Source organism: Erinaceus europaeus, chromosome 4 (genome assembly GCF_950295315.1).
Source record: "Erinaceus europaeus chromosome 4, mEriEur2.1, whole genome shotgun sequence".
Lineage (NCBI taxonomy): Eukaryota > Metazoa > Chordata > Mammalia > Eulipotyphla > Erinaceidae > Erinaceus > Erinaceus europaeus.
Window position 1 is genome coordinate 55,994,416 of NC_080165.1, and position 26,470 is coordinate 56,020,885.

General features: G+C 38.3%; 1 protein-coding gene across 1 annotated transcript; it reads right to left on the minus strand.

Moving 5' to 3' along the window:
- Positions 1-4,415: 4,415 nt before the first annotated feature.
- Positions 4,416-14,521, minus strand: BTNL2 (butyrophilin like 2). The gene is made up of 6 exons (XM_007527462.2): positions 14,407-14,521; positions 12,223-12,570; positions 11,617-11,895; positions 9,460-9,480; positions 5,215-5,562; positions 4,416-4,738 (listed from the first exon to the last, which is right to left on the minus strand). Exons 1-6 carry the CDS (start codon positions 14,519-14,521, stop codon positions 4,416-4,418), a joined length of 1,434 nt encoding a protein of 477 aa, XP_007527524.2.
- Between the last annotated feature and the right edge of the window lie 11,949 nt (positions 14,522-26,470).

Below are 26,470 nucleotides of genomic sequence, written 5' to 3' on the forward strand. Positions count from 1 at the left end.
GCTAATCTCATAACCTTTATATATAATAATTCCATAGCAACTATCAAGAAAGCATAAAAATAAAGAGAAAGAAAGAAAGAAAATGATGAAAACATGAGATGAAGAATGGAAATAGAAATCAATAAAAGACAAATCCAAACAAAGTGGATACAATAATTTGAACTAATACAAAAAACAAGAGGAAATAGGAATGGCTAAGAATTGAAGACTGTAAAAAGGACTGGGAATTTTTTCTCAGAAATGTCATTAATAATAACTTTCCAAAAAAAGTTACCAAAGTTGATATGTTTTTATGTTTACTATTAAAGAGGTGTGTGACTGAACATTTGAACCACAATAATCATTTAATAAAATTATTTTATAGCAACTATTATTTGAGTATAGTGTACCAAAACATATTTTTATTTCATACTTTTTCTGAATATATCAGATTGCATGAATTCTGTTCAAGTAAAACACAATTTCTATAATTAGTATCAGCACATTAATTCCAAAGAAACACTATTTAGAAGGTATCATCATCATTTTTTAAAAACTCAATGACTATAGTGTCTAGATACAATTTTATATAATTTATTTTCACATGCAATTATTTCTAACCCTTTTCATTTAATAAAACTGCAATATATTAAGAGTAGGTGGTCATTAAATATGATTTTTAAAAATTACCTTTAAATAAATGCAGCAAACAAGTAAAAAAACCTAAAAAAGAAATCACAAAGTACATAATCAAATATGTCCTACCTAGATACCCTTCTCATCTATTTCCTATTTCACTTCCCACAATCACTGTAACTCTAACCCTGTCAGATAAAATAAGGACTACAAAAGCTGGATAAGAGACTGGCACACTTCAGTGATGTTCCTTTCATCACTATCAGGCCACTCCATCATCTGGGGCCCTAGTGAGGGAATCCTGGGATACCCACATAAATATGATGGGCCTAGACCTCCAATAGCTTCCTCGCTCCACTGTCATTGGTCATCTCCATCAGGAACAGTATTGTGGACTCTCTCCTAGACCTCTCCAGCACCTTGCAACAATGGTAGAAATTACCCCACTCTCTTAAGGGAGGCTGGGTCAACATACTCTGCCACTCGAGGAAGACTGGTCCTGAATGAGTACAGCCTAGAATGATCCCAGCTACAACCATGAAAAGCAACCTTAGAGCAACAGGGATGCAGACGTTACAGTCTCCTGTGCTAAATATGAATAGGCATGGGCTCTAGGTCAGATTGATGGGGTTTACAGTTAACAGTATAATATACTTTCCCCATATTTGGGAGCTACTCTCTGCCCTGATCCAGCTTTCTAGTCCTATTCCCAACTCTGACACCATCTTCCTAGACAATATTTTTAGCCCACCTACATGTTATCTGTGGGGCTCAGGCAAAAATTAGAGGAGTCATAGGCCCCTTAGACTATACCTAAAATAGACTTCCTAGCTTCTTCCAACATAAATACCCCAAATTTCATATGCTATATTCTTACCTTTAGGTTCATGATTATTAATCAGTTTGTGCTTTGTGGACTTAACCCAGTGTACCATCACCCAGCCCCTAATCAATTGGTTCTGCTTTATATCTTACTGCTTTTTAGCCACCAAGTTGCAGATGCTACCATGACACCATCCTGTATTCCCTGGGCAGATGACCTCATCAGTGTGTTCTGGAACTCCACCTCCCCAAAGCCCTGTCCCAGTAGAGAAAAATAAAAAACAGACTGGGAGTATGGATTGACCTTCTAAAACCCATGTCCAGTGGAGAAGCAATTATAGAAGCCAGACCTCCCACTTTCTGCACTCTGTAAAGATCTTTGATCTATACTCCCAGAGAGATGAAAGAGTAGGAAAGCTTCCAGCAGAGGGGAAGGGATGCAGAACTCTGGTGGAAGGAGTTGTGTGGAATTGTACTCCTCTTATACCACAATATCATTATTAAATCCCATTATTAAATCACTAGTAAAAATAAAGAAAAAAGAAAATAATAGTATATGCACATAGTGAAATACTACTCAACCATTAAAAATGATGAAGTCATCTCCTTTGCCTCATCTTGGATGGAACTTGGAGGAATAAAGTTAAGTGATTTAAGACTCAAAGAAAAGGATAAATACAAAATATTCTCACTCATAGATGGAACTTAAGTAAGAAGGACAGAAAGGGAATACACAAAGTGAAAGTTAACCTGCAATGAGCTCTTAGGAAGGAGAGCAGGGAGTGAAGGAGGTCATTGGGATTCTAGTTCATGCTGATAAAAATGGACCTCCATTGGAGATAAGAGTGTTTTCCAGACAGCTATCTCAGGGAGATGAGAAATTGTAACAGTGTTTCAATGATTGTACTTAAAAGGACTAACCTCCCAAAAAAGTTAATGGAGGAAAAAAAAAAGAAGGAAGAATTTTAAAGTAAGGAAACCTAAAGCCAGGTGTTGGCTCAACACATAGCAAGCACACATTACTAGGAGTGAGCAGCCAGGTTCATGCCCTGGCCTCCACTTCCAGAAACACTGCAGTTGTCTCTCTTCTCTGTTTTTTTACTTCCACTCTTTCTGTCTCCTACCCCTATCAAAAGAAAAAGTAGGAAAGAAGGAAGGAAGGGAGGGAGGGAGGGAGGGAGGGAAGAAGGAAGGAAGGAAGGAAGGAAGGAAGGAAGGAAGGAAGGAAGGAAGGAAATAAAGAAAAAAAAATGGTTGCCAAAAATGATAGAGTCCTTCAGACACTGAGATCCAGCAATAGCCCTGGTTAAAAAAAAAATCATATATATATGGAAAATACTTTTTTCTAAGGCCTATAAAACTCTATGAAAATTCTTTATCAGCTGAATGGATATCATCCATAATCAAGCCACCAAAATTTTAAAGATATTAATGAAATATTCATGCATATAGAATCATAGTTATGTTTCAGCTCTATAGCTTGAAAGCAAGGAAAAAGCAACATCATTTAAGAATGTGAACTTGGAAGTCAGATTATTGTCTTTCAATCTTTTCATTTACATTTTCACTGTAACTCTATCAATGGATTGCATGAAAGTTAATCATGGGCTCTCATGTTTAATTAATTATTGAATAATCACTGAATGTCTTCCATATATTATTATTTCTAAAGACTCTAGGTGAAGTGTATAGTAAAATTTCTGCAACAGTGTGTGCTACCCACTCTTTTTCACTTTCACGTAACTCACAATTTGTACAGATAGTAATCAAAATCAGGGCTCCTCCAGTCACAGCAACAGTCAACACATATGGCAGAATGTTCCATAAAGTAGTCACTTTGGAATCTAAAATAAAAATCACAGGACTCAGGAAGACAGAATTCTTTCAGGATTTTCCGTTTCATCTGAGCAACTCCAGGGCTGAAAAGGAGAGGGGATCAGTTCATTTCAAAAAGGAAGTTGCAGACTAGCAAGATAGCTCACTTGAGTACTAAGCTTGCTTTTTATGGGAAAGACCCAGGTTTGAGTATGGCCCTCAAAGGACTGAGGGAAACTTTATTGCTGTGTATTTTTCTCTCTCAGTCATTATCTTTCTATCAGAAAAAGTAAGCTTGGAAGCTAATATCCCCAGTGATAACCAAAAATAAGAAAAAAGTAAGAGAAAAAAAAAAGGAAGTTGTTTTGCAGAAACTGAAGAGAACCTACTAGAAGTTAGTGCTAGCAGTATTATTTACCCCTAACAGAAATGCAGACACATGCAAACACACACACACACACACACACACACACACACACCACATTTTTCTCCTCATCTTCCAATTCTATCACTACAGTCACTGGACTAATGAGTGTGGCAAAAGGATCAAAATTAGCTAGCTCACATCCAAGAAAATAATAAAATGATAGTTGAGAAAGTTTTAATCCAGAAGAAATCTACTATGTTAAAAAAATGATGACTTGGTTTTCATATTAACAGGAGAAAAATCAATTTAGCAATAAATAGCACATTACATTATTAAAATTAGTAGAAAAGAATGAATATATACAGCCAGAGAGTATAATTCTTGGTGTCGAAAGACCAGCTTTAAAAGTAAGAGCAAGGAGTCAGGCAGTAGCGCAATGGGTTAAATGCACGTGGCACAAAGCACAAGGACCAGTGTAAGGATCCTGGTTCCAGCCCCCGGCTCCCCACCTGCAAGGGAGTCACTTCACAGGTGGTGAAGCAGGTCTGCAGGTGTCTATCTTTCTCTCCCACTCTCTGTCTTCCCCTCCTCTCTCCATCTCTCTGTCCTAGCTGACGACGATGACATCAATAACAACAACAATAATAACAACAACAACAATAAAAAGACAACAAGGGCAACAAAAGGGAAAATACATAAAATTAAAAAAAGAAAGTAATAGCAGTACACTTCATCAGGAAAAAGAAATAAAAATGTGAACAGCAATAAAAAGGTTAAGTGTGAGCTAGTCTTCATATTATTTCCCAAATCTGACAGGAACATATGAAAGTAGCCACTGACCTGAGGTATAAAAGTATACCATTTTCTCCTTGTCAAGCAGTGTATTACTGATAGAGCAGGTCACATTCACATCAGAGTCAGTTTTTAATAGAAGTGTCTTCACTTGGAACAACCCATGACTGTCTTCATACAGCTCTTCTGAGTAGGATGGTAAAGAGTGTCCTTCCATATCCTTCCACTGCACATAGGGCTGTGGGAACCAGCCTTCTGAAGTGCACGTTAGCAGTATTTCTCCCTCTTTCGGTCTCTCCATGGTAATCAGTGGGAAAGTACCCAGACCTGGGGAACAGATATCAAGGAACAATGCCTAGAGTCTCTGCAAACCCATTGTGAGGCAATAATTTTAATACCTCATATGTGCTGTCAATATAGATGAAATGTACATGGTGGATCTAATTTAATCTTCAAATCGTTACATTTTCAGTTATCTGCACATTTCCCAGATATTTAATAACACTGAAGTGAACAGACTTGTTTAAAGTTATGAAGTAAAAGTTTCAGATTTTACTAAAAGGATGAACAATTTATGGAGAAATAGGGGAAGGATACAAATTCTATACACAAAGAGTTAACTCTGATACAGTTGATTAAATGAATCCTAAATATGAATAATAATTCCTATATAATAGAAAATAAATTTGGTAAGTGGCTAGGTCTTGGGAAAATTTCAGGTATAAGGGTAATTTTCCAGGGCCTGACATATTAATGCAGCAGAAACAGATATAGAATCCAAAACATCTTTCCAAATGCTTTACCTGCTACTTTCAGATCTAAACTGGTCTCCTGGTAAACACCATCTTTTTCAAAAAGACACCAGTACTGCCCAGCATCTGAGATCCTGGCACTGCGTATCTGCAGGGTCACTCTCCCTTCGTTAAGGGCATCACTCTCCAGTGCAGTTCTCCCTCTGTATTCTTCCATCAGCTTTTCAGACATGTGGTCCCCATCCACATATACATAAATGGCAGGATAATAGTGGGATCGGACCCACCTCACCTCCATATCCTCTGCACTAGTCTTGGGGGACAGGTGGCAGGTTAACTGTATGTCTTCTCCCACTCTGACAAGGATGGGCTGAGAAGATCCAATAACTTTCAAGGAAGCTATTAAACATAATAGATTTTTTTAAAAAACACAATTTAAAAAACTCAAAATTGAAAAAAAATGTCAATAGCAAAAGTGTCTCTTGGGGTTTAAAATACAAGAACATCTCAAAGACTGTGAAACTGAATACATCTTATGAAGGTAGAGGTCTGATGAAAGTAAGATAGAGGTTGTCCCTATTCGAGGTAAAATCATGCTATCATGTGTGTATGAACACCATTAATTGAATCTACCCCTTACCCTGCTTATGATTTCATTCAGTTTTTAGAAAAGCTAGGAAATAATCTGGGAGAGCCAGGTGGTAGCACACCTGGTCGAGTGCACAAGGACCTGAATTCAAGTCTCTGACCCCATCTACAAAAGGGGAGATTCATGAGTGGTAAAGCAGTGTTTCAGGCTTCTTTATTTCTCTCTTCTCTTCCCCATTCCCCTTCCTTCTTAATTTCTCAGTCTCTATCCAAAATAAATAAATAAATCTTTAGATACAGCAATTGCCCCCCCACACACACACACAAAAGCTATAGGAAATTATCAGTAAATTCTGCAGTCACAAAATAAAAAATAAATATACATAAATCTGTGGTACTTCTATATACACAAGATGTCATAGGAAAGAGAAATGAAAGAAGCAATCCCATTTATAATACAGCAACAACAAAAGCCTAGGTAACCAACAAGTGATGAGTGACTAAGAAAGTTGTGGTATATATACATAATGGAGGGCCACTCAATTATTAAGAATGATGAATTCACCTTCTTTGCCTCATCTTGAATGGAGCTTGAAGGAATCACGTTAAGTAAGATAAGCCAGAAAGAGAAGGATAAATATGGAATGATCTCACTTATGGGCAGAAATTGAGAAATATGAACAAAAAGAGAAACACAAAACAGAACTTAAACTGGGCTTTGATGTACTGCACCAAAGTAAAGGACTCTGGAATGGTGAAGGTGGTTCAGGTCCTGAAGCAAGTTGGTGGGGGAAAGCCTAGTCTAGGGATAAGAGTGTTTTGTGGAAAACTGAGAAATTTTATGTGTGTGTTAACAACTATACTTACTATAAAAAAAATCCTTGAAGTAAATCTGAGAAAAGAGATGTTAAATCTCTACAACAACAACAATAACAAATATCATTAAAATAAACAGAAAAGAACAGATAAATGGAAGATTGTCTTATTTAATCAGAAGAATAAACATTGTTAAAATGGCTATACTACCTAGAAGAATGATATTCTTAAGGAAATTGAGCAAACAATCCTAGAATTCCTATGGAACCACCAGACCATAAATACCCCCAAGCAATTTTGAGGGAAAAGGAAAAAGGATGGGAGCTTATAATCTCTAATGTCCAAGTACAATGCAAAGCAATACTAATTAAAACTGTGATATTAATACAAAAATGGACACTCAGATCAATACAACAGAATAAAGAGCCCACGTGAAATCTGACCATCAATGCAGTACACTGAATTGAATTGAATTAAATTCAAAATCAATTAAAGACTCATTGACTAGTATACTGGCCTAGAACCAGCAATACATAGAAGAAAACAGAGTGAAGCACTGTGTACTTTAAAGACATATTTGGTAACTCAACTATCTAATAAGGTAAATAAAGTCTAAATAATTGGACTTGTGTTTGATTAAAACCTTCGACACCAGTGGGCCGGCCAGGTGGTAGCACAGTGGGTTAAGGGCACATGGCATGAAGTGCTAGGGCCTGCTCAAGTTTCCAGGGTTCAAGCCCTGTCTCTCCACCAGCAGGGAAGTTGCTTCACAGGTGATGAAGCAGGTCTGCAGGTATCTATCTTTCTCTCCCCCTCACTGCCTTCTCCTCCTCTCTCCATTTCTCACTGTCCTATCCAACAACAATAACAAAAAAGGCAAAAAAAAAAAAAAAAAATGGTATCCAGGAGCAGTGGGTTTGGCACCAAGCCCCAGCAATAAGCCTGGAAGCAAAAATTTAAAAAAAAAAAAAAAAAATTCCACAAGGATTAAAAGAATAACTTAGCATTTTGGGAGAATTGAGTGCTTCAAGTTCAAAAAGTCCCAAATTCAACAATTGGAGTCACCAGAAGGAGAATTTGAATGATGTTCTATCTGGTCTGTCATTCATAAATACAAATAAAAAGGCCTTTACAATAGCTCACTTAGATAATGTACTGCTTTGCCATATCCATGATCCAGTTCAAGCCTTGAACCCACCACCTTGAAGGAAGCTTTGGCCCTGTGGTTTTTCTGCCTCTGACTGTCTCCAGCTAAATAAATAAATAAATAAATAAGTAAATCTTCAGATATCATCACTGGTCCACAAAAAAATATAAGAAATTATTAATTTTCAAAAAGTCACAGGATAAAAATCAGTATACATATTTACACATCACACATCTGAAAATGAATTGATACTGAAGATATACGAAGAAAGCACACAGCTCAACAACAAAAGCTACCCATCAAAAAATGGACAAAAGATTTGAATAGTGAGTTCTCCAAAGGTGATGGCTAGATAGCCTGCAGGCTTATGTAAAAATGCAAATTAAGCTGTAATGAGATACCACCTCACACCAATGAGAATGGCCTGTATCAACAAAACAGGAAATGACAAGTGCTGGTGAGCATATGGAGAAAAAGGGATTCTGTTGCATTGTTACTGGGCATGCAAATTGATGGGACCTGTGGTTACAGAAAACAGTCTGGAGAGTCCTTCACTAAATTGAAACACTTTATGATCTATCAACACTTGGCACGTATTCAAGGGACATGAAAACACTAGTTTGAAAAGCTATAAACACTCCTATTTTCATAATTGCATTATCCACAGGAGTTAGAAATAGTGGAATAAACCTATTTATGATAGATGACTGGATAAAGAAATTATATTCCAGGATATACTAATCTAAAATTAAAAATTGATACTATATCATCCAAAATGGATTGAATGTAACTGGAAGTAATTATGTTAAGTGAAATAAGAAAGTAGCAAGACAACCACAGAATGGTTTCACTCATAGATAACTGAAGCAAACAAACATAAAAAAAAAAAAAAAATCCTGACTAGTCTTCCTAAACTTTGTGAAGACACTGGTGACTTTAGAAAGAAAGAGCATCTGCCTTTGGTGATAAGTGAAATGAACTGTATTCACAACATGTAGCTGTGAAGCTACACCTATTAACTATTGCAATGTGTAAATCAGTGTTTTCAGATAGAAAGAGACAGAGGAGAAAAAAATAACACAGCACCAAGTTTTCCTCAGTGCAGTGGAGGCTGGGATCAAAACTGGCTGTTCTTCATGGAAGACCAGGCAACTTCCCAACTAGTTTGCTTTTGCTCCCCATTTGTCAAGAGTTTGGTGTTCTAGGAGAATATAAAACCCTTGAGAGAAGTTCTACATTTTCACCATTTTCTACAGTAGTGTACTTGACCTGCTGCAAAAGTTGTGTTCATGTGTTTTGTTTTGTGTTATTTTCAAGTTTGGGGTATGTGTTCCTAAAAGGTCTAATTTCCACTGTTATCCAAAGGGCTAAATTTTTCTAATGTGTCTGATATATAACCCTCTACTACCTAACACTGCAAAGGCAAAAGCCTTTCCTCTTACAAAACAGAACAGAGATTATTCCTGTACCTCTAGAAGCACACTTCATGGCTCACTGGGATCCCCTTGAACACTGAAAGGGGCAGGTCCTGCAGCACAAAGGGTACTGAAGGTCTCAAGGCCTGTACTCTGTCAGTCTCCTCTAGAGGTAACTAAATGTGAGACTTAGAAAAGTCAGGCCTCAGTTGCTCATAAGGATCACAGAGGGTTGCATTAGTTCCATCCAGCTTTGTCCATGGAGCACCCCAGCCCTTCAGGGAAGGCAGAGACCCATTTTCACTGCAATCAGCTGTCACATCTACTTACCAAGCTCAGTCTGGGTTTTCTCTAAAAAAAAAAAAAAAGAAAAAGAAAATATATATTGGGAATTTGGCTTATGGGAAAGTAGAGAAAGTATCACAGAAAAATAAAAGCAAGTTTACATCTTATTGTGAATTTCAATTCATAAAAAAATAAACACAGAACAAATACTATTTATTTTCCATGGACTAACTGGTGATACAGTTGTTTTTCCATTCCTCTGAACAACAAAAATGTTCTCTTCTACCACCTCATAATTCAATTCTACTTCTACTTCAATATCATATTTGAACTATCAGTATAAGACATATGGGGTCACATAGTGATGATGTACCAGATTGAATACACACATTACCATGTACAAGGACCCTAGTTCAAGCCCCCAGTCCCCACCTGCAGGATGGAGCTTCAGAGAGGTGAAGCAGTGCTCCAAGTGTCACTATCCCCTCCCCCACAAATTTCTTTCTGTCTCTACCCAAAATAAATAAATAAATAAATAAATAAATAAATAAATAAATACCTAATACAATGCATACTGTTCTTCCCACTGCCCATCCCCCACCTTTTTTTGTTTCTTTAAGCACAGCAATGTTCCACTCTGGTTTATGATGGTGCTGGGGACTGAACCTGGTATATTAGAGCCTCTGGCACTAAAGTTTTTTGCATAGCCATTACACTATCTTCCCAGTCCAATGCATACTTTTCCCTTTATGCCTCTTTACCTCAATGAAAAAGTTACCTAGACCTCTGGATCCCGGTTCAAGCCTCCAGCTCCCCACCTGGTGAAGCAGGTCTGCAGGTGTCTTTCTCTCCCTCTTTCTGTCTTCCCCTCCTCTCTCCATTTCTCTCTGTCCTATCCAACAACAATGACATCAATAACAACAACTATAATAACTACAGCAACAATTAAAAAAAAGAAAAAAAGGGCAACAAAAGGAAAAATAAATAAATAAAAATTAAAAAAATAAAGAAAAAGTCATCTACAGGGAACCAGGTGGTAACATACCCAGTTAAGCACACATTATTAGCAAATGGAAAGACACAGGTTCAAGCCCTCACTTCCCACCTGCAGGGGGATCCCGCTTCACAGGAGATGAAGCAGATCTTCAGATGTCTTTCTTTCTCTCTCTCTATCTCCCTGCCCTCTCTCAATTCCTCTCTGTCCTATCTAATAAAAAAAATAGGAAGAAAAAAAGGAAAAAGTGACCACTGGAAGCGAACACCAAGCCCCAGTGATAACTCTGATGTCAATAAAAAAAAAATGTTCACTAGAGTAGTGAAATTGCACATGCACCATAATATTAATAATAATAATAAAATGCATTGTAAGCATAAAATATACAAACATAAATACCTACCACATTCAAATTCAAACTGAAACGAAGAAGCTATACGTATCACAGTCATGGTGCATATATACTCAAATTATAAATGTTCATTCCCAGAAAAACATTTATTTTTAATTTATTTCTATATCCATTTATATCAATATTTACATACTTATATAAGAATTTTAAGTATGAAGGGTATCTCAAAAGTTAATGCAGTTATAAGAAATGTAATTAAAATAGTTGTATTATGAAAAGACAGATGATAGGTAATGGATAGACAAATAAAGGAAAGATACATTGGGTGTGTGTGTTTCTGTATCTGTATGTACACAAATAGACATAATCTCTCACACTGAAGTGAATTTTTTCAAGCATTTAACTATAACTTCTCATTACTTTTATAAGTATAGTAATATAAGACACTTAGCACTCCACTACTGTACTGAGCAGTATAGGTTGTTATTTTAATTGTTATTTCTAAATAAAAGTGTATGTAAGATGTGATAATGTAAATAATTATCTCCATGTATGATTAGCTTCATACACTGTTTCTATCACTAGAAATCATAAGATAACATGGATAAACATTTCACAAGGTGAGACATACTTGTGAGTGAAAAAAAAGTGATAAAGAAAAAAAAATTGAAAATAACTGAAATGTCATTAGCAGACAGTCAAGGTATAGTATACATTTTTCCAGTCATAAAGGTTTTAACTTTAATAATTATTAATAGATTTCACATATTTTGATAAAACATTCAGCGCTATTTAACACTCCCTAAAACTCTTCCTAATAACTTGGTCATTTCAACCCAAGAGACAGAGCACTGACCTGAGATGGAAATGGTTGAGCTCTTCTCATTGAGCTCATGGCTGTGGATGAAGCAAGACACATTCTCCAGAGAGGCATTTTTGACCACAAGAGTGGATTCCACATAGAACAGCCCATCCTCATCTAGAAGGTGATGCTTAGAGAAAGTTGGCAATTGCTCTCCAGTGTTACTCTTCCAATTAACTTCGGGCTCTGGGAACCAGCCTTTTGAAGTGCACAACAGCTGGAGGTCATTTTCCACACAGCCTTGCATATGGACATTAGGGGAGGATCCCACACCTGTGCGGGGAAGTTACAGTCATGAGGCCTGGAGCCAGTGGAGGCACACATCACAGAGACTGAGATTTCAGTAGCATTACTCAAAGACAGAGCAAGAGTGCAGGAGTTTGAGGAGTAGAAAGTGGTCTAAAGCCTACCTCAAATTTAAATTCCCACAAACATTGTATTTGAACTAACTTTTGAAGATATCATTTGCCTCCAGATTATTCAAGATACAGATCTACAGCTAAGGAATTGCCTTGGTGACTAAAATGTAATTATTAACTTGCAATAAGCTTACTACGAGTTGATTTATTTCGCACTCTACATCATTTCCCAGCTACTCACCTAATACTTGGAGCTGCAAGCTTGCTTCTCCCTGATAGTTGCCCTCTTGGAAACGGCACCAGTATTTCCCATCATCAGATGGTTGGATCTTGTACATCTTCAGTGCCACATGTCCCTCAATAATTTTGTCTTTAATCCACTGCACCCGGCCTCTGTACTCCTCCATCTGCATCTCAGTCACCTCAGCTCCATCCCGATATGCAAACATAGGTGTGTTGGGTTCAGAGCGGTACCAGGTCACCTCCATGTTCATTGCATTCTTCTTGGGGAGGAGTTGACAGGTCAGCAGGGCATCTTCCCCAACATTGACCAGGATAGGATGGTCGGGACCAATCACTCTAAAGTTATCTACAAAACAGTGAAAGGGAGTCTAGGAAAAACCTATCAAAAGGTTATCGTGCTTGCTTTGACAGAGCCATACAGTAAATGTAGGCACCTGGGACTTGATTTTCAATGCTTTAGAGAAACCCATCATGAAGATTCGAATTGTTACAGAAAGACCTTTATTCTGAAAATAATCTTAAAGTCACTAATTTGAGTGTTAGTGCTAAATCTATCATCAGTTGTATAACTCTAGAGACAAATTTATTATTCCCACTGAGACTGAGATTTGAAATTTCAATTTCTTCACCTTTAAGATAATAAAAACCATTTCTGGGTTGTTTACATTCTAAATTAAGTTAAAGTATAAATTAATTCAATGAGAAATTTTATTATTGATTTATATCATCTTTATGTTGACTGATTTTAACTTCTCATTATAATGTTGAGTAAGTTTTTGACTACTTTTCTTTAAATTTAGATAATTAGATAATAAAATAATTCATTACTGAGGAGATAGCATTAAGTGTTATGCAAAGGACTTTCCTGCCTAAGGACCTGAGGTCTCAAGTTCAATCCTCAGCACCACCATAAGTCAGAACTGAACAGTGTTCTGGTCTCATTTTCTCTATATATCTCTCTCATTTTAAAAAAAGTAAATCCTATTAAAAAATCCATTCACTATGTATTTCAGATTGTGATAACTACTCTTGTCCTAGGTAAGGAGTTGAACTTTCATTTTCTTATTCTGAAACAAGACTCTAATTACTGGAGCTAGGTCCATGAAAGATTTCATAAGAAATGGAATGGAATGATCTATTTAGATAATTCCAAAAAGTAAAATTTTTCATTACAGTCAGACTTTCACAACAATGGGTTAACTTTTTTAGATGGGGTGGAAGAGACAATACAAAAAAAAAAAAAACTACCTTCAGTGTAGTGGGGGTTGGTTCAGAATTCAGTTGCATACAAGGCAAAACAACCTCACTACCTAGATGAGCTATTTTTCCACCCATAATCAAATTTTTAGGTCCTGTTTGACCTCTTTGAAAATTTAGAGACCTTTAAGTTTTGTATGACATTGTGTTTAATAATTTAATTTGTCATATACTTTGTTTTTTTTTTCAGCCTAAAATGTGTTAGGGCCCTTAGCACTTTCTCTAAGAGGATTCAGTCCACCAAAGAAAATGATAGGGCCGGGTGGTGGTGCACCTGGTTGAATGTACATGTTATAATGCACAAGGACCTGTGTTCAAGCTTTCCTGGGGAAAGCTTCACAAGTAGTGAACCAGGGGTGAAGATGTCTCTCTGTCTCTCCTTCGGTATCTCTCCCTTCTCTCAATTTCTGTCTGTCTCTAGCTAATAGATAAATAAAGATAATTTTTTTTAAAAAAAGTAAAGAAACCCCAGCTCCCCATATGCAGGGGAGTTGCTTCATAGGCAGTGAAGCAGGTCTGTAGGTGTCTATCTTTCTCTTCCCTTCTTTGTCTTCCCCTCCTCTCTCCATTTCTCTCTGTTCTATCCAACAATGATGACATCAATAACAACAACTACTACTACTACTCCAACAATAAAACAACAAAAGGGAATAAATAAATAAATAAATAAAAAGACACATTGGTTCTTTGCAGCTCAGTATCAAATGAAAGTTGTTCAAAAGAAATATGCTTATATTTTTCACTGATGGCAACTAACATGAAGCTACATCTGAACTCCCATTATCTTGCTGACTTCTGCTATAGGTAATTAAAATGCAGCTCTGATTTAGAACACTACACCCAGACTGGATCTCTGGCACATTCAAAACTAGGAAAGGGCAGATGCAAACACAGCTGTGCTGTGCACTGAGTGGGACCATCTCACCTCCATGTGCATTGTGGTCTTGTGGAGGAGTTAATAGTTTTGTGGAGAAGAACAGGAAGACAGAAGCAATCGCAGCAGCAGTTAGACTTGTACCAGTCTGTGAAATATCCACCATAATCCCTGAGACAAGCACAAGAGAAAATATATCTGTACCAAAATGAAAGTGTAAGCTAGCACATGCAATTTGTTGTTTCCAGTTGTTATGTAACAACAATGTGGAATCAACATCATCCCCTCCACAAACAATGGCTTGGGCATGGCCCCATTTTTCGGCATTTTTTGATCACTTGAAACCCTCTAGGATACTACTTTAAGCTAACTTTGGGTCTAAATAAAAATAATAATAAAAAATTCTGATAAAAAATTCTGATTTAAATGTAAAGTCTCATGTGCTCAAGACAATAATATTTATGATTTTTATTTAATGACTCTAGGTCTATCCATTCAATCAGACATATGTTATAGAGTTGTATTCAATTTTTTTCATTTTTTAATACTGTATGGGAGAATCAATTGCCAGTTGTTGACACAAAGGTACAACCTCTCATCTCCCATGACAGGCCTCTGGAAGACACTCTAACAACTCCCTTCCTCATCATGCAACAGGACCCTGGTCCTCCTTATCCTAGACCTTCCCCTTCTTCTCCAGAGCCTTTTGTTTCATGCAGCACATCCAATCCAAGCACAATCAATCCAAGTTTCATCTGATGTTTTCCTTCACTGTCTTTGTTTCTTAAATGCCATCTATGAGTGAGAGATAAATGAAAAGCACCAATACAAGTATCAGTTTTGTTTCTTAACCAATTCTCAATCTCTCTTGCAGTGCCCTTCACCAGTATAGCTTCTTAGATGTGATAGAACAAGTAAGAAGCATCTGTGTCCTCAAGATATATTCATGAAGCCATCATTAGTACCTGTAAGAACCCAAGGATCAAGGTAGGGGGTGTGCCTATCTTTTTGCCACCTGAGTTATCATGGGTTAAGTGCCTACATGACTCCAACGTTCTCAGCAACCTTTTTTTGTCCTCCTGGCCTCAAAGGGTATGCTTTGCAAAGTAAGGAAAAGAGTGATTGAGATGGAGCCACAAGAATATAAAGAAATTACAGTATTGGTCTTTGGTCTTAACAGTGTTGGTTGTAAAGACAATTAGAGAAAAGAGAAAAGAAAAAAAAAACTCAGTCTTCAGAAGTTGAAAGTTGAACACATCCATTGTAGCAGTATAACGCAGATAATATTATTATTTTAATTACCAGGAAAAAAGTTGCTAACTTTAGTTTTGGAAAATGAAAATTTCAGCAGGTTAGAGAGCATAAAGTTTATGCAAAAGGCTCTCATTTCTAAAGCTCTGAAATCTCAGTTTCAATTCCTAACACCACCATCAATGAGAGCTGAGCAGTGCTCTGGTCTCAGTCTCTCTCTGTATCTATCATTAAAATAAAGTAAATAAAATATTTAAAATAGAAATTGAAAAAATTCACAGTAAAAGACTAGGAGTTACTGTTTTATGGAAAGGAATATTTGTCTCACAGCCAATAGAAGAACCTCTTTGGGAACAAAAGCAACAGTTATCTAGATTGAGATTATGAATCAAGTAGGTTTGGAATTTTCTTTTTCTCCATCAGGACTGTACTTGCTTTTAAAAATGATGTGTACTTCCACTTCACATAGTTCTAAGGAAAAGTACAAAAACAAGTCACAATGTCTAGAACTGAAAGAGGACCAACATATTTACATGAAAATGATATGTGCTAAAACCCCTGTGGAGAGCAGTCTGGAGAACTCTCAGAAGGCTAGAAATGGACCTACCCTATGACCCTGCAATTCCTCTCCTGGGGATATATCCTAAGGAACACAATACACCCATCCAAAAAGATCTGTGTACACATATGTTCATAGCAGCACAATTTGTAGTAGCCAAAACCTGGCTGAGCAAGTTGTAGTCTATATATACAGTGGAATAATACTCAGCTATTAAAATTGGTGAATTCACCTTCTTCACCCCATCTTAGAGCTTGAAGTGAAATCATGTTAAGTGAGATCATCCAGAAAGAGAAGGATGAATATGGGATGATCTCACTCATAGACAGAAGTTGAAAAACAAGGTCAGGAGTGAAAACACTAAGCAGAACTTGAAATAGAATTCTTCTACTGAACCAAAGTAATAGACTCTGGGGTGGGAAGGGGAATGGGGAGAGTTCAGGTCCTGGAACATGATGGCAGAGGACGGAGTGGGGGTTGAATTGTTATGTGGAAAACTGTAAAATGTTGTGCATGTACAAACTAGTGTATTTTACTGTCAACTACTAAATCCCCCCAATAAAGAAATTTTAAAAAAGGAAAATGGAACATGTTAAATGAGTGCTTAATAACAGTCCATTAGTAGTTCATTCTCTGAAATGTGATTTTATTCTAATACAAAAGATTGTTATTTGTGACTCCTAGTTTCTCTTGTGAAAAACAAAAACATCTTGTCCCAACAACTAAAAAAAAGAGACTATGTCAAGAACCATTGCTCAGTCATGAGAACTAAGAAGGAATAACTCTATATTTGATAGACTTCAGCTTATAGATTTTTGTTACTTAGGGCTCAGGGTTAAAGCAGCAAACTCACATGAAAGTGGAAGAAAAAATAAAGCACTTCCTGAACGACACTTTGACAAAAGTTGTAAAACTGCATCTTAAGCTTTACCTATCAGAGTGATTTGTGAGCAAGAGTAAATAAGAAACTAACTACCTTTGAACTGGGAACTGGGGCAGAAGAAGTTTTGACACTGGCAGAAGACTAGTAATGTCTACAAAAGTGCTTTGGTCCATGCACCTGAAAGAAGGTAAAAAAAAAAGGGGGGGATGAGAATTAATTCAATACTAGTAACTATTTCCTATAGTGTACAGGAAGCCCCTTACTTCAGCAGAGTCATCAGTCCCAAATGTGAGTAGTGCCAAGGGAAAACGAGCACTGTTGTACTACTGAAAACCTTTGGTTCACCTTTTTTTTTTTTTAATATAATAAATAACTAGACTTGTTAACTTTGAATCACAGCAAATTATGAACTTGTTAACATCTTTAGTATGCCAATTGAATATAGGCCCATAAGTTGGTTATATGAAATAGAACCTTTAAGCAAAAGAGAGAATGTATTGAAATGTGTAAAATTAAATTGATTTGCTTTGCAAATTATTGTGAATATTTAAAATTTTATTATTTACATGAAAGGAACAGAGGTCAGAGCAGTGTTCAGTTCTGGCACCCAGTAGTGGTAGTGGCTGGGGTCAGACATGGGGCCTCGGGAGCCTCAGGCTTACATATCCTGTGCTAGCTCCCCAATTATGTGTTATTTTGTTTGCTCATATATTTGGTTTTTTTTGAATTTTATACCACATCCAGGGAAGGGTGGTGGCACACCTGGTTGAGCATACGCATTACAGTGCATAAGGATCCAGGTTCAAGTCCCAGCCCCCACCTGCAGGGAGAAAACTTTGTGAGTAGTGAAGCAGAGCTGTCTGTCTGTCTCTCTATCTTCCCCTTCCCTTTCTGTTTCTGGCTGTCTCTACCCAATAAGTAAATAAAGATTATTTTTAAAATATACTAAAAAAATTTATGCCACATACATAATTGATTCATTCCACTTTACTGCTATGATCTGCCAAGCTTCCATTAAGAGTCTGATAGTATTATATTCTATTATCATGTTGGAGTCTTATTCAGTGTGTTTACATTTTAATTTTTGAATTACATTTAAAAGATATTGCCATTATAATCTGATTTTTAACATTTTATTTATTTGTTTTGGGTAGAGGAAGAAAAATTGAGAGGAAAGAGACAATGAGAGGGGAAGAGAGACACCTACAGCACTGCTTCACTACTTGTGAAGCTTCATCTACTGCAGATGGGGACGGGGGCTTGAACCTGGGTCCTTGTGCATGGTAGCATATTTACACAAACAGGTGTCCCACTACTCAGACCCCTGTAAGCTAAATTTAAATATAAAATCCAATTGGTAATTACTACATGTGGCCATTACCTTTCAGGGCCCTGACTGGCAAAATGCTCTACTTCCTCTTCACAGCGAGCTTCCCCAAAGTGCCCAGACCAACCTCCCCAGAGAGCTGCATACACTCACGTGTTTCCCTTTCTTCTTCAGTGTGAAACCAGGGGCAACTGGGTCTTCTCACTCAGTCACAGTGGTGCCCTTCATCCACATAGCAGGTATCCCGAGACAAGTGTGTGCCTGGGTGTGACTGGAGCCAGAACCGTATGCAGAAGTCCCAGTTTCCTTGAATGCTGAGTCAAGAAAGATTTACGTTGCTTCTCCCTAAGTGAAAGAAGAATCAAATTCCAAGATTCAAATTTGAAAATGAGTTTCTGATTGGAAGCTCATTTTCAAATGGCCATGTTGTAAACTTTGGAAAGTGAAACTCACAGAGTTTAGATCTTTGACTAGGTTCAGTTATAAATCCTTTCAGCCGGTATACAGTGTTATGATTAGCACTATTCACACTCCCTAGAGGTCCAGAACCCTTATTCTGAGCCCTATTCCACACCCCTCTTCATGCCTAGTCAGCCCTCACTCATCGCCAGTGGGATGGTCTGTCTATATCCTTCCCTCAACTTCACCTCACATCAAGTATTCCTCACTTAATTCAAGTTTCTACCTGGACATGCTGCTTATAGCATTTAGAGTTGGAAGCAAGACTGACTATCTACTGCCACACCCCTCCTTGTACTTGAAGAAGGAGAGGTCCAGAGAAAGCAATTACCTCTTTAGGATCAGAGCACCAGGTCAAAGTCCCTGCTGAGCAAGTGCACTGTTCCTTTTATGTTGATTTTTTTAAATCTCTCTTTGTAGGTTATAGTGTAACTACTCACAGATATTTTGCAAGAAAATTTAACAAAATATTCCCAACATAAAATTTAATGATAAAGATCATAACACATTTTATATGCCTTTTCTTTTTTTAAAAGTGGATTTATTTATTTTTTTAATATTTATTTTATTTATTTATTCCCTTGTGTTGCCCTTGTTGTTTTATTGTTGTAGTTATTATTGTTGTTGTCGTTGTTGGATAGGACAGAGAGAAATGGAGAGAGGAGGGGAAGACAAAGAGGAGGAGAGAAAGATAGATACCTGCAGACCTGCTTCACCGCCTGTGAAGCAACTCCCCTGCAGGCGGGGAGCCGGGGTTCGAACCGGGATCCTTATGCCTGTCCTTGTGCTTTGCGCCACCTGTGCTTAACCCGCTGCGCTACAGCCCAACTCCCGTTATATGCCTTTTCTTTTGGGTTAGATTATCTTCAAATTACATTGAGCCAGGTCCTCTTGAACTAGATTGCTACTATTCTTTGGGGTCTTCAGAGAAAAACTTGGGTACTCATGAGTTTACCACAAAAAATTCGTTTTTTCAGTGCATTTTAATATAATATATGAACATAAAAGATCAAATGATGACATAAGATATTATGCTAATTTTTCTATAACTTTTTCTCATTTTTTGTTATGATCAACCTACATTTGGATATCAAATTAGTGGCTACTATTCTCTTTTAATATTTATTTTATTGGGGTCAGGTGGTGGCACACCTTGTAGAGTACACATGTTGCAATGCAAAATGATTTGTCCCTGTCCCCATTCCCCAACTGCAGGAGGAAATTTCACAAGTGGTGAAGTAGTCCTTCAGGTGACTCTCTGTCACCCTTTTCCCTCTTGATTTTTACATATCCAATAAATAAATAAAGTTGTTTTAAAAGATCTAGTCATGCAAGTCCAGTGCTCTACAATCTAAGGTATTCCCCCAGCTAAAGAGTATTACTTTTTTTTCTAAAACAGGCAGCAGTGAAGGAGAGAAAGAAAGAGACAAAAAGGAAGAGAAAAGGGAAGAGAGAGAGGAAGAGGGAGGGGCAGGGGCACAGGGTGGGGGAGAGGGAGAGAGACCACAGCGTCTAAGTTTCCTCCAGTGTGGTTGGGGCTCAGCTCAAACCTGGGTTGCACACACTGTAGAGTATCAAACTATCCAACTTCTTCTTCTTCTAGCATTTGCCCTTCTTCCGTAGCCAGTCAACAGCATCAGGTTGAGCCTGATGTAAAGTTTCGAGACCTCCTTTGAATCTGGAGAGGTGGCAGTCGTTGACTATGTGGATCATAGTCTGTCTGGAGCCGCAGGGGCAGTTCGGGTCGTCTCTGGCTCCCCAGAGATGGAACATAGCGGCGCACCGGCCTGTTCGATAGCGATTGAGGAGGGCCCAATCATAACGTGCTAGGTCAAAGCCGGGTTGACGCTTGCAGGGGTCTGTGATGAGGTGTTTGTTCTTTACCTCAGCTGACTGCCAACTCTGTTTCCAAGAGACTGGAACAGAGAAGTTCAGTGTAGGCATAGGGGACCAGATTGGGTGACGAGACGTCAAGCGTTGGACAGGGTGGGCGAAGATATCCGCGTATATTGGCAGGTCCGGTCGAGCGTAGACGTGGGAAATGAACTTAGATGATGCCGCATCCCGACGAATATCTGGCGGGGCGATGTTGCTAAGAACTGGCAGCCATGGAACCGGGGTGGAACGGATGGTTCCAGAAATGATCCTCATGGAGGAATATAATTTGGAATCGACCAAGTGGACATGGGGGCTACGGAACCATACTGGGGCACAGTATTCTGCAGTGGAATAGCATAATGCCAGAGATGATGATCGCAGTGTGGAAGCGCTCGCGCCCCATGAGGAGCTGGCCAGTCTTGCAATGATGTTATTCCTCGCACCCACCTTTGCTGCAGTTTTTATGAGATGTTTGTGAAATGACAGAGTGCGATCGAGAGTAACGCCAAGATAGACTGGCTGGGCTTCATGCCGGATTCTCGTATCGCCAAGCTGCACATTAAGCTCACGCGAGGCCAAGGCATGGTGTAGATGGAAAACAGATGATACCGTTTTTGCAGTGCTAGGGATTAGTCGCCATTTTTTACAGTAATCAGATATCAGAGACATGTCTTTCATGAGTGTTTCCTCGAGGATGTCGAACTTGGATGCCTGAGTTACACAGCAGATGTCATCGGCATAGATGAACTATCCAACTGAGCAAATTCAAAAATATAAGATATTTGGCTTCAAAAGAATTAATACTGTTAAAAAACAATTTTCTGCAACACACTCATGGCCAGTATTCTATTTTTTTATTTTATTAGAGATTTAATATTGACTTACAAAGTTATGAGATAATAGGAGTATAATTCCACAGTGTTCCCAACTCCAAAGTTCTGTATCCCCACTCCCTCCATTGGAATCTATAGTAGTTCTCCCAAGGTTGCTGATATGTGTTGACTATTATTTCTATAACTATATGTCTATGTCTGTAAATATTTCCTATATTTTCTATGGTCCTGAATTCTCTCTCTTTTTTTTTTTCATTTTGTTTTTTTTTTTCCTCCAGGGTTATCACTGGGGCTACACTACAAATCCACTGCTCCTGGAGGTCATTTTTCCCATTGTTTTATCACTGTTTCGTTGTTTATTGGATAGGACAGAGAGAAACTGTGTGTGTGGGGGGTGACATGGAGAGGGGGAGAGAAAGATAGACACCTGCAGACCTGCTTCACTGCATGTGAAGTAACTCCCCTGCAGGTGGGGAGCCAGGGGTTCAAACCGGGATCCTCATGCCTCTTTGAGCTTCATACTATGTGTGCTTAACCTGATGCACTACCGCCTGGCCCGCACATTCTCTTCTTTAAATCACACCTACACCTATTACTAATTCCAAATGTCCTTCCTTTTTCCTTCTCGCTCTCTCTCTGTCTCTGTCTCTCTGTCTCTCTCTGTCTCTCTCTCTGTCTCTCTCTCTCTCTGGACCTGGTAAAGTTGTAGTTCAGAGCCCTCTGGTTATCTTTCCCTATCATTTCTTCCAGGATGGGAGTATGGACCAAAATTCTTTTTGGGGTGCAGAAGGTAGAATGTCTGGCTTCTGTAATTAATTTTCTGCTGGACATGGGCATTGTCAAATTGATCTATACCCCCAGCCTGTTTCCATCTTTCCCTAGAGGGCCCAGACTCTAGAGAGGTGACATTCTGGGATACTTGGTGAGATCATCTTCCCAGGGAAGTCAGGATGGCATCATTAGCATCTGCAACTTGGTGGCTGAAAGGCAATATGATATAAAGCAGGAAAAAATTATCAGTAAGCAGGAACAAAAAAAGCAGAAATAGAGTAGATTAAATAGGTATTTTAGAGTGGAAAGAAGCTAGGAAGTCTTATTTTAGGTAGGTTCCTAGGGGTCTGAGACTTTTATAGTCTTTGTTTGAGTTTGTAGCTAACAAGGAGGTAGACAAAAATATTGACTGGAAAGATATCAGAGTTGAGAATAGGGTTAGAAAGTTGGATTAGTGTAGAAAGTAGCTCCCAATCTTAAAGAATATCTATGAATAAAATTAACCCCATCTACTTGACACAGTGTCCATATACATCATATTTAACACAGGAGCCTGTGGAACCTCTGAGTCCCTGTCATTACGAGCTTGTAGTTTATGGTCACAGAAAGGAACATTCTAGGCTGCACTCATTTTTGGACCTGTCTTCCATGAATGACATAATAAATTGACCCAGCCTTCCTTCAGAGAGTGGAGTAGGTCATTACCATTGCTACATTATAGGGAGGACAAGTTCCTGGAGAGGTCCACAAGAGGTCTTATGCTGATGTTCTTGATGGAAGTGATCAGTGATGGTGGAGAGAAGGATCTATGAGAGGTCTAAACCCATCATATCTCTCTGAGAATTCAAGGATTCTCTGACTAGGACCCCAGATGATGGAGTGGTCTGGTATTGACCAAAAAGGCCATTTAGTGAGCTATCTCTTGCCCTTATCCAGCTTTTATAACCCTTTCTTTATCTGACAAGCTTGGTCTTTCTCCCAGTTGTTAGTGAGTGTCATATGTTGTATCCAAGGCAGCATTAAGTCTACTTACTAGATTACAAAACTTATTTGGTCTAAGTCTAATTGACCAGAGAGTTTATGATGCTTTCTTTAGGCCCTTCTACTAGGTTCCCAGGCTTACTAGGTCCAAGTCTTCACAGAAAGCTATTAAGCACTTCTACTTTGAGGTATATAATTGCCCCTTGCTTACAGATACATGTAAACCTGTATGCATGTTATATATGTTTATGGATACATAAGAGCAAACATACAAGTTAAAGACTTTTCTAGCCAGTGAGAAGTAAATGGTGACAAATAGAATTGGATAAGGAAAAGGAAATGCTCTGTTATATCTGTATGCTGAGTGTTGTAATATAGCACAGAGGGGTAAAGTCAAGTATACTGGTTAAAGTTTATTGAGGCATATTAAGATCATAAAAGGACCAATATTCAGGTCATAGAAAGACTTCCTACAAATAATTTATTACAGTAAATTAATCAAATAAATTAGCGAATAGGGTATGTTTATTTTTGAGGGCAAAAAATAAAGCTCGAACCGGGATCCTTACACTGGTCCTTGTGCTTTGCACCAGCTATGCTTAACCAGCAGTGCCACCACCCGACTCCCTATTTAAGAGCATTTTATAGATTATGTGATTGCAAAGATTTTGTTCCACACCACACCCACCACCAAAGTTCTCTGTACTCCCCTTCCCAGTCTCATAATCACCATATTAATTACAAAGTGTGAGAGAATTTAGCTATGATTTCCTTGCAAATTTAAGTGCTGTATCTATTAACTATATTCCTCACATGGGTGAAACTGGCCATTGCCTATCACCTTTTCACTAAGTACAATCATGTCCAGTTCAGTCTATTTTTTCAACACAGATACAATATAACCTTTTTGAATGGCAGAATAGTATTTCTTAAATATATATTCCATAACTTAGTTGTTGACTCATCTGTTGGTGGGCATTTAAGTTGCCTCCGTATCTTAGCTATTGTGAAAAATAGGGATGGATAGGTCTCATTTCCTTAGTGTGTTTATAATCTTTGGATATATACCTAGGAGCAGTGTTGTCACATCACAAGGTACTGCAAATGTGAATATAATTTTTGGATATATATTTTTTTAATTTATTTTTTATTTAAGAATGGATAAATTAGCAAAACCATAGGGTAGGAGGGCTACAACTCCACACAATTCCCACCACCCAATCTCCATATCCCATCCCCTTCCCTGATAGCTTTCCCATTCTCTATCCCTCTGGGAGCATGGACCCAGGGTCATTGTGGGTTGCAGAAGGTAGAAGGTCTGGCTTCTGTAATTGCTTCCCCGCTAAACATGGACGTTGACTGATCAGTCCATACTCCCAGTCTGCCTCTCTCTTTCCCTAGTAGGGTGGGTCTCTGGGGAAGCAGAGCTCCAGGACACATTGGTGGAGTCTTCAGTCCAGGGAAGCCTGGCCGGCAACTTTATGGCATCTGGAACCTGGTGGCTGAAAAGAGAGTTAACATAAAAAGCCAAACAAATTGTTGAGCAATCATGGGCCCAAAGCTTGGAATAGTGGAGAGGAAGTGTTGGGGGGTACTCATTGCAAACTCTAGTGTACTTCTGCTTTCAGGTATATATTTTGCACTAGTTTATGGATACGTGTGAACATATGCTCTCTCTCACAGAACCTGGTCTATATCTAGGTTTTGGGACTTTGTTAGAAAGTGAACCACCTGATATGGAATTAGAGAATACTATGAAAGGAAAGGTCTCACCTGAGTAATGAAGCTGAAGGGTTGTCATTCCACACCTGAAGTCTCTGGACACAGTCTGAGCTAAAGCATGTTGAGGTGGCAATTGTTGAGTTGAATAGGCTGCGATCAGCAGATGCAATATTATTTGATATGGATTGGGAGAGGCATACGGGAAAGTGGGCCCTATCCAAGGGTTCCAGGACTGGGGGAAGTAGGGGCTCTATAGTGGAGATGTGAGGTTCCTGCTGTCTTAGGGTTCAAAAAGACAATGGATAGTTAATGTTATCATCACATTATTTGGTAATTGGGTTAACTTTGAAAAGTCCTTTTGTTAGGGTTTGCTGTACAGTACCCAGTATCTTGTATATAGCTGTGCCATTGGTTGCTTCTGATCTACTTGGTCTAGGCTTTTGAGAGTCCGTATATCAAATACACAGCCTATATATTAAAAAGACTCACTCTGTGTATTAAAAACTTCAAGACATACAATTAATTTTCCCCCTCTCATATTAATTAACTAGAGATTTATATGACTACACTTTACTAAGACTATACATAAACACCATTCCCACCACTAAAAGATTGTGTCCCATCCCACCCACCCACCCCTACCCCCACCAGCCCAGGAAGCTGCATGTCTACCCCTCACCACAGGGTTTTTACTTTAGTGCCCTATTTTCAATTTAGTCAGATCCTGCTTTTAGTTTCCCTTTCAGATCTTCTTACTAAACTTCTGTTGATGAGTGGGATCATCCCATACTCATCTTTATTTTTCTGACTTAGCTCATTTAACATAATTCCTTCTAGCTCTGTCCAAGAAGGGTCAGAGAAAGTGGGTTCATTGTTCTTGATAGCTGTATAGTATTCCATTGTGTATATATACCACAACTTTCTCAGCCACTCAGCTGTTGTTGGGCACATGGGTTGCTTCTAGGTTTTAGCTATTATGAATTGTGCAGCTATGAACATAAGAATACACACCTCTTTTTGGTTGGGTGTTATGGAGTCCTTAGGGTATATCCCCAGGAGAGGAATTACTGGATCATATGGAAAGTCTATGTCTAGCCTTGTGAGATTTCTCCAAATTGCTCTCCACAGAGGCTGGACCAATTTACATTCCCACCAGCAACGCAAAAGGGTTCCTCTGTCCCCACAGCCTCTCCAGCATTTGTTGCTGCTGTCCTTTTTGATGTATACCATTTTTACAGGAGTGAGGTGGTATCTCAGTATTGTCTTAATTTGCATTACTCTGACAATCATTGACCTAGAGCAGTTTTTCATAAGTTTGTTAGCCTTTTGGATCTCCTCTGAGGTGAATGTTTTCTTCATATCCTCTGCCCATTTTTGGATGGGGTCATTTGCTTTTCTGGTGCTAAGTTTGCTGAGCTCTTTATATATTTTGGTGATTAGTTACTTGTCTG